Below are 15,844 nucleotides of genomic sequence, written 5' to 3' on the forward strand. Positions count from 1 at the left end.
CATTTTCCCTGCAACACGAAAACCTGCCTCTTCCGCAGCAGAACAGCCACCTGTGTCCACTCCAGAGGCCAGGTAGTGTGGCCACGCCTTCCTAAAACAATTTGGACTGTAGGGATTTGCACCTCCTGGGTGACCTTAGAATCGTAATTGTGCTTATGACACGACTTTAATATATTTTTGGAGATGAGAGAGGGGCTAGCCACAGAAGGGAATGCGAACCTGCTTGTGGCAGAAGATGGCATTGCACCCGAGGCCCCTCACCCCTCTCCAAGCTCTGGGGGGAGTGGGGCATTGACAGGTTAACCCAAACCCTCGACCCCATGGGGTCAGGTTGTCAGATGGACTTCCGCCGGGCAGGGGGCCTGCCTGCCCCGCCGCGGCCACCCATAGCCCCAGGGCTCACGGGGGGCGAGAAGCCCAGATTGTCGCGGGCCCACATCTCCAGCTGGTGGATGCGGTAGGAGACAGAGGAACCCCCGGGGCGCGTCGGGCTGCGGGTCAGGGCGGCACCGCGGCTCTCCGGCGCCCCCAGGCGGAGAGGGCTGGCGCGGCGAGCAGCGCGCTCGGGCGCGTCGGTGCTGGCCGCCAGGAAGCGCAGGACCACGAGGTTGAGGAAGGCGCCAATGACCGTGAGCCCTAAAAGGATGTAGAGAAAGCTGAAGGCCACGTAGGGCGGCTTCCTCTGCAGCGCCTCGTCGCTCTGCAGCGCCACGAAGTCGCCGAAGCCGATGGTGGTGAGGGTGATGAAGCAGTAGTAGTAGGCATGGAAGAAGGTCCAGCCCTCGAAGTGCGCGAAAGCGGCGGCCCCGAGGGCCAGCGTGGCCGCGCACACCAGCAGCCCGGCCACTACCATGTTCTCCGTGGACACGCGCGGCCGCCGCAGGCCCAGGCAGCGCTTGGCCGCCAGCAGGAGGCGCCGCACCAGCGCGTTCAGCCGCTCGCCCAGGCTCTGGAAGGTGACCAGCGTCAGGGGGATGCCCAGGAGCGCGTAGAACATGCAGAAGACCTTGCCCGAGTCCGTGCCTGGTGCGGCGTGGCCATACCCTGGAGGGAGAGTGGAGGGGGAGGTCGGTGAGTACCCAGTGCCATCTGACAACACCATATGTAGCCCTCGGCCTGCCGGCCGGCCTCCCATCCCCCAGAGCGGGCTCCTACCTATCTAGGACATTCTCTGGCTTCCAAACCTAGCCTGGTTGTCCGTTATCACCCCAAACTGTAAACAACCCAAACGTCCCTTGATTGGAAAACGGATAAATAACCCAAAGTACATCCATACAATGGAATTCTTTGGAGCAATAGAAAGGAACGGACGGCGGTTATCTGCAGCAACAAAGGACGAATCTCACATGTATTATGCGGAAGCCAAGCTCCAAAGGTGCAAACGGTGTGACTCCAGTTAAATGTTACGCTGGCAGAAAACGATGGAGACAGAGAGCAGATCTGTGGTTGCCAGTCACTGAGACGGAGGAGGGGTTCACTACAGAGGGGGTGACAGGACCTTGGAGGGGGATGGAAATGTTCTGTCTCGATCGCGGCCGGCCGGACTTCATTTGTCAAAACCCACAGAAGTATGCACTGAAAAGTGGTGAGTTTTACTGTATGTAAATTGTGTTTTGATTTTTTTTTTCTAAGGCAAAAGCTTCCGTGGCTCCCAGTACTCACAGGGTAAAGAACTAGTTCTCACATGGTGTCTGAGCTCCTTTGTGATCTAGACCCCCATGGTGCTTCCCCAGCCAGCATGTCCCACCACATGCCTTTTCTCCTGTCCCCGCTCCCACCACCACCACACCCTACCTGCCCTGCCCCAGTCCACTCTTCCTTCCCACATCTGCTCCAAGCCCCCCTCTCACGAAACACCTCCTTCGTCTGGTGGAGTGATTATCCACTCGGTCCCCTCAACTGGTGTAGGGCACCTGGAGATAAGGGGGTATCTATCTTTTCCAGGAGAGAGGCGTGAACGCTTTCATTATATTCTCAGAGGGTCCCAGGACCCAGGAAAAGTCAGGGAGCCCTTCCCCAACAGAATATGCCCCCTCTAGCAAACTGGCCCCATCTGCCAGAATGTAGAACACCCCGGCCCTTGGACTTGTGCAATTCCACGGTGAGGAAGCTAGTCCTCCAAAACTGCGGTCGCCAACCTTTCGGACCTCACGGACCACCGGTTGGCAACCCCTGCTCCGAAACACATAGTGATACCAGTGATGCACATTGGTCTCATTGAAGCATTGTTGCTCGTAGTGAAAATGTTGGGCAACCCAAGTGTCCATCGACAGGGGCCTGGTTAAATAAGTCACAGCGCCGTCCAAAGGATGGAATATTACACAGCAGGTTCCAACCAGGGGTGATTTTGCTCCTGAGGGGACTTTTGGCAATATCTGGAGACACTTTTGGTTGTCACAACTTCAGTCCAAAATGCCAGTTGTGCCAAGGCAGAGAAGAGCTCCTATGCGGCCATGAAAAACATGACACAGTGCGTTAGGGACTGATATAAAAATACCACCAAACTATAGGGTGGGGTGAAAGTAGGTTTATGGTGGTTAGTACTCGAAACACAGTTTATTCTTGTATTACTATTCATTAATTATTGCATTATTTTCCATACAAACAACTGTAAACTTTCTTTTGCCCCACTCTGTATATAAGTTAAAAAAGCAAGAAACAAAACAGTGTGTATGTTGTCATGTCTATGTAATGTGTGTGTGTTTTAAAGGAATATAGAGGCGGAGACTATATCTAGGAGGATGCACAAGAAACCAGTAACTATTTAATCCAGGGAAAGGAATTGATGGGCTGAGGGACAGGGTAAGAGGGAGACTTCCTTTTCATGCTGTACCTTTTTGGACCATGTAAGTGTGTACTGTGTGCATATGTCATTTATTCAGAATATCAACACAATATATGGGTTTAAAGTCCTACAGCTCCACTTCCACTTTTCCAATACATGGCCCTGTTACTGGGGCAGCGAGGGCTCTGCCCACCACCAGGCTGTGAGCTCCTTGAGGCCAGAAACCGTGCCAGTCCCTTCTCTGTGTCCCCAGTCACCGGTGCCTTTTACAGATTCTGGCACAGGCTAAGGGGTCAACGAAAATTTAATCATCAATAATAATAACGATCAAACCAAACTGACGGGGGTCTGAGACAGAGGAGCCTCTATAGGAATTAGAGGCCAGGAAGGCTGTTTCCAGCTGTTTGGGGCTATGTCAGGTTTTTGGCAGAGAGGGACATGAATAAAGATAACTAAACATGCGGGTACTTTACATGGGTTATTATTTAACCCTTCCGGGGACTGTATGAGATGGCATTATCCCCATTGCACAGAGAAGGAAATTAGGGTTAGAGGGATGAAGCTGCCCAGAGGCCACCTCCGTCCTCCATTGCTTCTCGGTGCCTCTCTCCTGTCCCTGCAGTGCTCATGCTCCTGGGTCCCAGGCTGTCTGCAAGCGGCCTTACGCGGCCTGCACCACACAGCGCCCCCAAATGGCCAAAAAGGCAAAACTCCTGTTTCCTCTTCTAGTCCCTTCCCCAGGCTCCCAGATGCATGGGGGGCAGGAGGGATAGAGGGGCAGGTAGGGAGGAGAACAACCAGGAGAGGCGGCCAAACACAGCTGGGAGGCCCCCAAAGAATGTGCGGGAAAGCAGAAGAGATGGATGGGGTCCCACACCACCGGGCACAGCGGCGGGGGGCGGGGGGGGGTGTCTTAGGCTGAGCCAAGATAGAGAAGCAGGGGTACCCATGTTGACAGGAGGGGTCATAAGGGCTGAATGGGAGCTGGGCCCACAGTTGGCAAATAATGAATTGTCATTATTACTAATTAACAGTGCCCATTTAGCCTCAGGCACTGTGCCACGCATTTTACATGCTTGACCTCATTTAAACCTGGCAACCCCCCAGTGAGGTAGGAACAATTGCATTTTGAAGTTGAGGAAACCAGGGCTCAGAGAGAAGCAGGACGGCAATAGAGATGAGAACATGTCATTGCAGAACTCAGGTTTTAACGCGGCTGCTAAACCCACAAGCTCACATTCACTGGCAAGAACAGAGACATTTCCTCCGAGGCCTGGGCTTGCAGGGGGGCACCTGCACATCCACAGCTGGGGCCCAGGAGCGGCTGGCACCCCGCTGGGAGCCCTGCAGAGCCTGCTTCTCTCCTTTCCCCGCTTCCCCGGGCTTAGGCTCCACAGGTACCAGCCAGGCGGTGGCCATGGCAACGGCTGGCGGTCCAGATGCTGCGGAGAAAGTGCTCTGGATCCCCGAGGGTGAGGTCCAAAGCTGAGTTAATCAGTCATTCCTTTAACATGTATTTATTGAGTGTCTACTATGTGCCAGACACTGGCCATGCTGCAGTGACTAACACAGACTAGGTCCCCGGTCTTATGAAGTAACAGAATAACAACTGTAATACAGAAATCCACTTCTATTTTTAGTGCTTTCTATGTGTCAGGCCCCCTGCTGAAACTTTCTGCACATATTCTTTCCTGGATGATAACGATCTCACCACAGCCTGCAAGAGTGCTGATCAGCACCCCCTACTTTAAAGAGGAGAAGAGTGAGGCTCAGAGAGGTCACACAACTTGTCTCAGGCCACACAGCTAGTGCGGTGCAGCCGAGGAAGCCACTTCAGCCACTCGGGCTCCCAGGTCCCCCTTGGTCTGCCTCCCAGCCCCCGGAGCATTTTCTGGGCATTCCTGCGCGCCAGCCTCTTGGCAAACTTGACCTGCTGACTCCTCCCAGCCCAGCCTGCGTGGAATGACAGCCCTCTCGGCACAGGGAGGCCAAGTGCGGCTCCGGTGAGCCGCCGAAATGACCCGTCCAAAGTCACCCAGCTGGGCAGGGACAGAGGCGGGATTCGAACCCAGGGGACCGCGGGCGGCTCGGGATGGAGCGAGCGCCCAGGGGGCTCCGGGGCGCTCACCGATGGTGGTGATGACCGTGATGGCGAAGTAGAAGGAGCCCGCGAACTTCCACTGGCGGCCGGCGCGGTGCGGCTCGGCCTGCAGCGCCAGGCGCTCCAGCTCGCGGTAGTCCTCGGCCGAGAAGCCGTACTTCCTCCGGAGCTCGCTCCGCTTCTGGGCCAGCAGCCGCTGGCGGCCGCTCTCCGCCTCGGACTCGAGCGCATCGAAGACGGCGGCGCCCACCAGCAGGTAGGACAGGATGCACAGGACCAGCGCGGCGGTGCGCACGCTCTGCTGCTTCATGGCAGCGCCCCGAACCGCGCCGTCCCGCTCCGCGCCGCGCCAGCCTAGTCCGGGCCGGGGCCATGCGCCTCGACGGCCGCCCCGCGCCCGCTCCGCCCCAGCCAGCGCCTGGGACCCGCGCGGCAGGAGCTCAGGCTGCGCGTGGCTGGGATGGGGCACCCAGAGGCGGGGCCTCGGGGCGTGTGTGGCGGGGACGGGGGGGGGGCAGGGGGGGCGGGATGGCAGGGAGGGCGGCCGCCCCTGCCACACATCTGCCTTTATTTACCCGCTGGCGCCCTGGGGCTAATGTGTCTGCAAACAGTGACATCTGGAGCAAAGCGCCCAAAGCCTGGGTCTGCGAACGAAGTGGGGGGAGGCCTTCCTGGAGGGTGACCGGGGAGAGAGCATCCAGGCAGTAAGTGCAAGACCTTTAGGAAGTGAAGCTGGAGCCAGGAGAATTAGGGCGCTGGTGGTGGTGGTGGTGGTGGGGTGAGGGGGGGGTGGGGGGGGCCTGAGTGGGAAGAGAGGGAAGGGTTGGAGGAGGGGGGAGCCGAAGGAAAACAGAAAGGCAACTTCACACAAGCCCTTATATGGATTTATTCTTCAGTATAATCGGAAAAGCTATAAACAGGAAAACAAATACACCAATGATCTGATTGACGTTTTTAGAAAGAGCTTTCCTGGCTTCATGTGGGAAAGGGAAGATGGCTAAGAGTGGGGGCCTGTAGTCCAAATGTGTGCCGAGGGTGGCTGGGACTAGGGGTGCAGCACTGGAGATGGAGAGAAGCTGCTGGGCCTGAGCTATGTTAGGGAGGTGGAGTGGGTACACAGAGCTAGCCACATTTCCCAGCCTCACTTGCACTTCGAAGCTGTAGTCAATGGAATGTGGGCAGAAGTGACCTGGGCCATTTGCAGGCCTGGCCCATAAAAGCCTTTCCCATGCCAGGCTTCACTTCTCTTTCCCCACCCGCAGGCTGAATGCCGTCTGCAGAGGAGGACAGAGCCACAGGGTGGAAGGAGGCTGGGTGCCTGAATGACATATTGCAAAGCCATCTCCCATCGCGAACACCTATTTTGAACTTCTGCTGTATTAAGGTCCAGTGTTATGGGGTCAGTCTGTTACCGCAGCCAGTGTTACCCTAATGCACGGAGCAGCAGGACCTGCTGATAGCTTGGGTGTGGAGGGCAAAGGGGGACTCAAAGATGAACCCTCAGTCTTTGACCTGAACAGCTGGGTGCTTGAGAAGCTTTCCATGGACTTCACTCACTCTCCAAGAAATCCACTCCGCCCCCCCCCACCCGGCCCCCGCACCAAGACGACACTCATTTCAGAGCATGGGTGGGTCTTCATGGAGATTCTGGGCAGAGCACCCGGCAGTCTCTCCTGCAGCTCCTGCATCCCCTGGTCCCGGCTGCAGCCTTGGCACGTGTCACCTGCTCCCCATCCCTGCTCCAGCCTCTCTCTCCGAAGCCCCTTTGAACTAAATTTTCAGCTCCTGGCACAGTCTTGCTCTGCTTGGAATTGTCCTCTCCCCATCCACTCAACAGCCAGCATTTATTGAATGCCTGCCAGGGGCCAGACACAGATGGAAGCACTTTACAAGGATTAATGCCCTTAATTATCGCAGTCTGGTTGTGCTGTAGGTGCAGCCGGCTCACGCCCTATTCATCCTCCTGCTCTCAGTTTACTTGAACATCTCCCTTCCTAACTCCTCCCCAGCAGCCTCTGCCTCCTGCCATCTTGTACCCCTCACACTGCATTGTGATTCTTGCATCCCATACTGTGTTCCCTCTGAAGACAGGTATCTTGGTCACCTCTGTGTCCCCTGCACCCGGATCTGGCACAGAAAACACACCAGTGACCTGTGGGAAAAAGGAGCAGTCACAGCATGTAGAGGCTAAGAGCGTGGATGTACACCTCGACTGCCTGGGTTCACATCCCACTTCTGTTGTTTACCAGATGTTTGAAATTAATGCCTCAGTTTTCAAAACCACCAGTAAAATGGGGTTTAAAAAGTTCCTATCTCATTAGGTGCTATAGTCAGCAGAATACTGGCCTCCCAGAGATGCTCATGTCCTATCCTTGGTACCTGTGAATATATTAGGTTACATCGCAAAGGGAATTAAGGTTGTAGATGGAATTAAGGTTGCTAAACAGCTGATCTTGAGCTGGGAGATGACCCTAGATCAGTGGTCGGCAAACTCATTAGTCAACAGAGCCAAATATCAACAGTACAACGGTTGAAATTTCTTTTAAGAGCCGAAAACCGACTTCTGCGCATGGGCCACGAAGTTTCAATCGCACTGTACGTGCGCGCCCGCACGCGGTATTTTGTGGAAGAGCCACACTCAAGGGGCCAAAGAGCCGCATGTGGCTCTCGAGCCGCAGTTTGCCGACCACTGCCCTAGATTATCTGTGTGGACCCAATGTAATCAATCGCAAGGGTCCTTATAACTGGAAGATGGAAGCCGAAGTGGGAGAACCAGAGAGATGCAAGATGAGAAGGACTCTGCCTGACGGTGCTGGCTTTGAAGATGGAGGGAGGGGCCACAAGCTAAGGAGAATAGGCAACTTCTAGAATCTGGAAAAGGCAAGAAAATGGACCCCTCCCTAGAGCCTCCAGAACGGACTGCAGTCCTAGTCGATTTTAGCCCAATCCCACCTGTGTAGACCTCCACCCCACAGAACTGGGAGATAATACATTAGTGTTGTTTAAGCTGCTAAGTTTGTGATAATTTGTCACGGCAGCAGCAGGGAACAGCTACAGTGGTTGTGAGGATGAAATGAGCCAGTAGATGAGATGCTCTGAGAGCTGTGTCCGGCCCTGAAGACCTGTCTAGAAGAGTTAGCCACTATTACCGATATCACAACTGAGCAATGGCCTGGGCCCGTAGGGACACGGCACCCAGAGCCTGCCCTACTCTGTTCTCCAGCAGAATCAGGGCCCAGTGCCTGCAGCGGGGAGCCTTGCACCCCATTCCCCCCTGGAAGCTGGACTGCAGCCCAGTGGCCTAGAAGCGGGGTGCTGGCACTGCTACCTCAGCCTTATTTTTAGCAATGGCATCAGCAAGTTTGATTTTCTGATTCCCTTCCAGATTTCAGAGGAGCAGAAACCCGGGCTACAGTCCCAGACCGGGGTGGGTGGGGCACCAGGGACCTACAGCCCAAGAAGGGCCTGAGCAGAGCTTGTTGGGACAGTGTGGGGGTGGGGAAGGCTTGTTCTTAGGATCAGGCTTACACCGAGGACAGTTGTTGAGGTCCGGGTCATGAACACCGCTGGAGGCAACGAGACCTGGGTTCGAATTCCAGCTCTTTCACTTTCTAGGTAGGTGCCTGTGGATAGAACACTTCTGATTTTCTGTCTGAGAAATGGGGTGATAATGATGCCTGCTTCATAGGACCGTGTCGAAGCTAATATAAAATATAGTTTGTCACATTCCATGTGCCTGGTAGCAAGTAGCCATTTCTCCCCACCCTCCACCCCACCCCCATTTACAACTGTCTGACTACAGATGTCAAGAATTCATTTCCAGCCCTGGCTGGCTTGGCCCAGTGGATAGAACATCAGCCTGTGGACTGAAGGATCCCGGGTTAGATTCCAGCCAAGGGCATGTACCTCTGTTGCAGGCATGATCCCTGGCCCGGGCTGCATGCAGGAGGTAACCGATCAATGTGTCTCTCTCACATCAATGTTTCTCTCTGTGTGTCTCTTACCTTCCCTTCTACTCTCTCTCTTTAAAAAAAAGGAAAAGAAAAAAAAGAATTCATTTCCATAGCAGGGGCCTAGCTAAAACTGGTGAGCACTTGTCCTTGCACGGCGCACTCACAGACATGACGGGGCCCTCACTTCCCAGGGCAGGAGGCAGATGCGCAGGGAAGAGGCCCTGCTGGCAAGTCCTCAGAGCCAGGCGGTGGCCGCGCCAGGACTTGAACTCAGGGCCGGCTGGCCACCACAGTCACGATCCTTCCAATACCGGCCCCAGCAGGCCAGATGCCGCTGGCCTTGTCACCTTCCCGCTGCCTCTCTGGGCCTCACTTTCCTCATCTCTGAGATGGGACTGAGGAGTGCCGGCCGGTTGTCCCCCACAAGCGTGAGGACCTCGTGACACGCAGCTGAGAGGCGCTCTGTCAGAGGTACCGCTGGGGATGGGTGTTATTGGGGCCACGGGGGAGCTGTCTGGGCCTGCCAGGCAGGTGACTCTGCCCTGTGCTTGGCATTTTCCGCGTGGCGGCTCTATTTTAAGCCAGAGGAGGCTGGAGTTTGTGTGTGTGTGTGTTACTCAGCTTGGAAAACCATCAGCTGCGCAGGCACCAAAAACAGCAACACCCGAAGGCGCCCCTGCAGCTCCCCTCCCCGGCCTCCTCCCCGCTCCCTCCTTTGGGAACCTGAGAGGCCCAGTGATTTTCCTCCGCTGTTCATGCGGGAGGCAGCCCCGCCACCTCTCCACGAGGCCTGGGATCGTCTTCCGCAGCTCAAGGTTGTCTGCTTGGAGGACAAGGAGGCAGGTGACCCCAGTCCCCATCGGGGCCCGGGGCACCTGCAAGCTCTTTACATCCCCTGTGAGTCTAGATCCTTCTGAGAGCTGTGTGAGCCAGGCAGGCGTGGCCATCCCCACGCCAGGGAGAGGAAGTGGGCTCAGAGGACTGTCATCTAGGACGGCACCCGCAGGGCAGTGGCGAGGAGAGGACGGGAGTGTCCGGTGAGTCAGACCCCAGTTCTCTCTCAGGGAAGTGACTTCACCTTTCTGAGTCTCGGGTTCCTCATCTGTGACACGGGGGTAAAAATACCTGCGCAGCCGTGTTCCTGCGGGGATTGAATGAATGTGTGAAGGAGCGCCAGCACGGAGTAGGTGTCAGTAAATGTTAGTACACCGCCCCCGCCCAATTTATGCCTTCTTTTCCTTTTCCACACTAATTCCCCAGGCTTACTGGAATCTTTTCCTTTTTTAAAACTGATTTTAGAGAGAGGAAGGGAGCAAGGGAAGAAGAAGAAAGAGGAGGAGGAGGAAGAGGAGGAGGAGAAGGAGAAGAAAGAGAGAGAGAGAGAGAGAGAGAGAGAGAGAGAGAGAGAGAGAGAGAGAGAGATATGACAAAGAAACATCCATCAGCTGCTTCCTACATGCACCCCGACCGGGGATGGAACCTGCCGCCTTTTGGTGCACAGGATGCTGCTGCAACCAACTGAGCCACACCAGCCAGGGCTTATGGAATCTTAAGGCATTGATTTTTATAGTTTGAATATAGTTCAGTCATTTTCCCAAAGGCCAGAGGGAAAATTACAGCTTTCCCCGATAAGGTCTCTCTCGTCTCTCTCCTAAAAGAATGTTTTTTTAAAACAAATTTTGTTATTGATCTCAGAGAGGAAGGGAGAAGGAGAGGTAGAAACATCAATGATGAGAGAGAATCATTGATCAACTGCCATCTGCACGCCCCACACTAGGGATCAAGCCCACAGCCCAGGCATGTGCCCTGATTGGGAATCAAACAGTGTCCTCCTGGTTCATAGGTCAACGCTCAACCATTGAACCATGCCAGCTGGGCATGAATGGGTTATTTTGACCTCAGGGGACAATAGGTACCAGCTCCTTCGAGATGGCAGCTGTGGCCTTTCGGCAGCCTGAGTATCATTTAGGGCTGTGGCTTGCAAGAAATTAAAAGGTACCTTGTGCTAGCTTAAATAATGTTATTGGTAGGATATGGGGGTCTCCCTGAATCTTCCAGGCACTGGGAGGCAAACCATATGGTTTGGGGCACCCAGAGAGATGGAACCCTGATTATCTCCAGAGAAGCACCATAGCCATGCTCAGTATGAGGGGGCACCATTGTTTCCAGGATGATGAGGATATTATTTGGGGGACAAATGACAACTGTCTGAGAATGACCCTGTCTCTGGCTGTTGGGATGAACCAGGGATGCTCAGAAAATTCCTGACACGTGTTTGTGGCCATTTAGTTGGAACCCTGGGGGTTTGTTCTTCTGCCTTCCAAGGACGGGTATCATTGGGTTAATGGAAATAGTGAAGCCTTTACTCTGGTTAATAATTTAAAAACCTAAGAGATACGAGTATGGGGGTGGTTAGTAAACCATTCTCTTTACTTTTATGTATGACTTAGCATTTCACCCCCATTTTTTTTTCCTGCTGCTCCTTTGGTCTGAGTGGGAGGGAGACTCTGAGGGTTGGAGTGAATGTGAAGGACATTTACTGGGCAGCTCCTATGATCGAGCAGGGAGCTAGGTGCTCAGCAGGCATCACTTGATGTAACCCTCACGGCACCAGGTACTTTTAATCCACTTCACAAAGGAGGAAGCCAAGGCTCAGCGGGGTGTGGAGATTGGCTGAAGTCGCTCAGAGGGAGGGAGCTGTCCTGTCCTGCTGCCAAGTTCTTGCTCCTAAAGCCACACTCCCTGACCCGAGGAGCTCGGCGGTGGCCGGCACTTGGCAATCCGTGCTCAGCCACCGCTGGCAGAGCCTGTCCCGTTCTCCAGGCAAATACTGCATTGGACTCCAGAGATGTCTGAATATCTTGATTCAGGGGGTAGGGTTTGCATTTCTGGAGACATCGCGGCTGCAAAGGGTCAAAACAGAGAGAAAAAAAAAGCGCCTGGGACCCTGAGAAAGGTCTGTGCTAACGTTAGTGTAGCACAGAGCTGGGCTGGCTGATGTGGTAGCTACTAGCCATATGTGGCCATTTATATTTAAATTAATTTGAATTAAATTAAGTTTTAAAATTCAGGTATCCAGTCACACGAGACACATTTCAAGTGCTCATGTGTTAGTGGCAGCTATAGGACAGCTCCATCGTCATGGAAAGTTCGACTGGACATTTCTGGCATCAAGAGGAGACTTTGTACCCCAGTCAGATGGCTCAGTTGGTTGGAGCATTGTCTCATACACCAAAAAGGTTGCGAGTTCGATTCCCGGTCAGGGTGCATACCTAGGTTTTGATCCTCAGTCAGGGTGTGTACAAGATGCAATGATCAATGTTTCTCACATCCATGTGTTTCTCTCTCTCTTTCTCTTAAAATCAGACATTTCTTTGGGTGATGATTACACACACACACACATGCACACACACACACAAGGAATAAAAAAAAAAGGAGTGGCCCGGCCAGTGTGGCTCAGTCAGCATCTATCTATGAACCAGGAGGTCACGGTTTGATTCCCAGTCAGGGCACATTCCTGGGTTGTGGGCTCTATCCCCAGTAGGAGGTGTGTAGGGGGCGTGCTGGAGGCAGCCGATTGATGATTCTCTCTCATCATTGATGTTTCTCTCTCTTCATTGATGTTTCTCTCTCTCCCTCTCCCTTCCTCTCTGAAATCAATAAAAATACATATTTTAAGAAGAGTGCACTTTGGCTGGTTTTGAATTGTGGTTCCATCACTTCCCTGCTGCTATCCGGGACCTCAGTTTATACACCTATAAAATAAGGTGACAATCCCATAGAAGTGCACATGTCCATTGTAACAGGACCAGGGATTAGTCAGTTAACGAAAGAAGCAGGGGGTCATTGTGAATGACACACCTCGAACGTTTGCCCTCCGTTCTTTGAGTGTGGGGTTGATTGGCTTTTCACCTTCTCCTCCCAACATAAACTACACCCAGAATCCATCTCCTGACTTCCAGTTTGGGTTTATTTTAAGTGGAATAAGGATTGTGTAGCAACTTGAGGGCAGAGTCCCCCTAGATTCTCAAGGTAATTTTTTCCAGGTCTTCTGGAGTTGTTTCTTCCACGCCTAATTCGACAGTATTTTTTTTAAGCAGTTCATCTTTATTGAGTTTCCACAAAAACAAATCTCTTCCTTTTTGCACTCAGATTCCATCAGCTTATAGAATATCTAATAAAATTACCTCAGTATAATAACAAGTGTGGCTGGTACAATCTGGTTGGAGAAGAAACCCAACAGATTCTTGGAAGTTTGTCTTCGCTTGGGCTGCTGTAACAGAGCACCACAGACAGGTGGCTTCAATGACAATGTCCATTTCTCACAGTCCTGGAGGCTGGACGTCGGAGATCGAGGTGCCAGCATGGTCAGGTTCTTGGTGAAAGCCCTCGTCCTGGGTTACACACAGCCGGCTTCTCATTTGCACCTCACATGGTGGAGAACAAGAGGAAGCATATCTCATCCTATAAAGGCACTAATCTCACTCATAAGGGCTCCACCCTCATGACCGAACCACCTCCCCAAAGCCCCACCTCCTATACCATCACCTTGGGGTTCGGGTTTTAACATATACCTATAGAAGGGGTACAGACTTTCAGCTTTCAGTCCACAACACCGTTCAGTGGGAGGATGACGAAGGAGGCCAGGAACCGAGTGGCACTAGGGGTGAGCATTCCTTATGGCTGTGGCAGAAGTGGTGAATTCAGACAGAATGGGGAGCACTGGTCACCCGGGTGAATTAATGAAGCTCATTGGTAAAGAAAGCTTTTCTGTCACACTCTCAAAGACTGTAGTGTGGAGTTGTCTCTGGAAGACACCGGTCCAGTTAGAGACTACATTTCCCAGCCCGCTTTGCGTCCTAGTAGGACTCGTCTCCACCAATAAAAAGTGAGTGGGCGTGGTCAGTGTCTCTTCCAGGTGGGGCCTTTAGGAAACAGGTGAGTTTCTCTCTACCCTCTGCAATCTATTGCTCTGAGGCCCAGAGGATGGTGGAGCTGTAACACGTCAGTCACTTGGCTCACCGCATGAAGGAATGCCACCCTCCAGCCAGCAACACCTGCCTTGGAATATTATGTGAGTAAGAAATACCTTTCTACTGTGTCAAGTCCCTGAATTTGGGGGCTTGTTATAGCAGCTCCCATTGTCCTAATTAATAACCATAGCTAATAGGGCTATTGTGAGGATTAAGTTAAGATGGCATGCATTAGCAGACTCTTAAATGGGACTTATTCTTTGTTTCATATTTTCAGTTAAAGCCCCAAAGCAAGGATACAAGGTGCTGAGTACCCCAATCGTCAGGAAAGCCACAGACACCCCTGTAGGACTTTCCTAGGGACATCACACCTCCTTAGGGAACCCTACCCCACCCCCTCAGCCTCCACAACCAGAAGACTAGAATTTGGAATGATTTTCTAGAACAGGGAGAAGTGATATACCTTTTCTGCTCTCTTGGGGGGAGGAAAAGGGAACTCCCCTGTTCTGGCAGGTTCCACTAGTAGAGACTTGGGGTTCCTGCCCCCAAGTGGTGAGTGCTAGCAGATTCTCAGCTCAGACGCCTCAGTGCCTGTGTGTGCGGAGAGAAATGCTTAGAGAGACGTGGCAAGGCAGGGCCACCAGCACCACCCCCACCCCCATTTGGCTGCATAACAATGGGTGAGCTTTCCCTGAGCCCAGTGGGTGCCAGGCCATCTGGCCAGTCCCCTGCCCAAAAGGGATGATCCTTTTTCTTTCCAGGAAAGAGGACCCTGGCAGAAAGAGGCCATGAAGCATACTTCTGGGGACAGGGTCCAAGAGCGGTCAGGGGATCCCAAATCTCCCTCAACAGCCAGGAGACCAATACAGGGACCCCTGCACAAGCCGCTCATGTGGCCCGGGAGTGCCAGCCTTTGGACACTGGCCACACAGAAGGAGTTCGTCTTCCTGAGAGGACTTGAAAAAACACCGGTTAGATTTTTGTCCCCTGTCCTCTGCTGCTCCTTCTGGCCCTCGTAAACAGGAAAGACTAGAACTTAGAAGGACCCTCACACTGCTCTCAGCCCTACTGAAGACTGCAATGCAGAGATTACAGGCAAGTTTCTGGAGCCAGACAGCCTGGGTTTGAAACCTTACCTGCTGTGTGACCTTGGGCAGGTTACCTCACCTCTCTGGGCCTTCGTATCTGTAAGATGCATAGCAGTGTAAGGTTCACCTAGTTAGGCTATTTAACAGTTTGTTAAATTAAATAATGCATTCTTGAGGTGAAGTGTCGAGCTTGATTTAGAGGAAGTGTTCAACAGATTATGAGTGGATGTTCAAACTGGGCTGAGGGGCAAGGGGCAAGAGGAGAGATTTGATTGGGCTCAACGGAAATGTTTGAAGTCTCCTTCACCAAATTCAGATTATTCAGTAAACCAGTTACACACACATGAAGTGTTTAGATCCGTTTGGGACACAGCGAAACCCTCAATGCATGTTAAGTATTATTATTATTATTTTTCCAACTCATGCCAGGTCAGGAATCAAATCCTCTCTAAGCTTTATTAGTTTGGAGTGATCATAAGAACGACTATTTTTGTGGCGGTATAAAACAGTGATTCTTACACATGTTGGTCGTCATAAAACCACCACATCCCATAAAATACTTGTGAATTCAAATAAGATTGCCAACTCTCTTTGCAAAGTAAGAACAATGGGGGAAATCCACAAGCACTATTTGTAACCATCCCCGTTTTAGAGAAGAATGAGTTTCATCGCCCCTCAAATTGGGAAGGTCAGAAGTTCACCGCGAAGGCCAGTTCTGCAGATGGAATCCATTTACCGTGATGAGGTTTCACTGTGTGGCCCTTATTTTTTAGCGCCAGTTCCCTGGCTGGGGTTTGAAGACCGCGGCTGGAAATGACCATAGCGTTTGCAAGCATTCAGAGCTGTTATCCCCTTTAACCCTCATGGCTGCCCGGCGAGACGGAATCATTGTCTACATTTTCTTTATGAGGATGTTGAGGTTTAGAGAGGTTAGAGGACCCACT

At 52.7% G+C, this 15,844-nt stretch overlaps 1 protein-coding gene across 1 annotated transcript; it reads right to left on the minus strand.

The window, feature by feature from the left end:
- Window positions 1–334: 334 nt before the first annotated feature.
- KCNK15 (potassium two pore domain channel subfamily K member 15) lies at window positions 335–5,196 on the minus strand (the record flags this gene model as incomplete). Its single annotated transcript, XM_079783318.1, has 2 exons — window positions 335–1,044; window positions 4,914–5,196. 2 exons carry the CDS (start codon window positions 5,194–5,196, stop codon window positions 335–337), a joined length of 993 nt encoding a protein of 330 aa, XP_079639444.1.
- Between the last annotated feature and the right edge of the window lie 10,648 nt (window positions 5,197–15,844).

This window comes from Cnephaeus nilssonii, assembly GCF_951640355.1.
Source record: "Cnephaeus nilssonii genome assembly, chromosome: 11".
Taxonomy (NCBI): Eukaryota; Metazoa; Chordata; class Mammalia; order Chiroptera; family Vespertilionidae; genus Cnephaeus; species Cnephaeus nilssonii.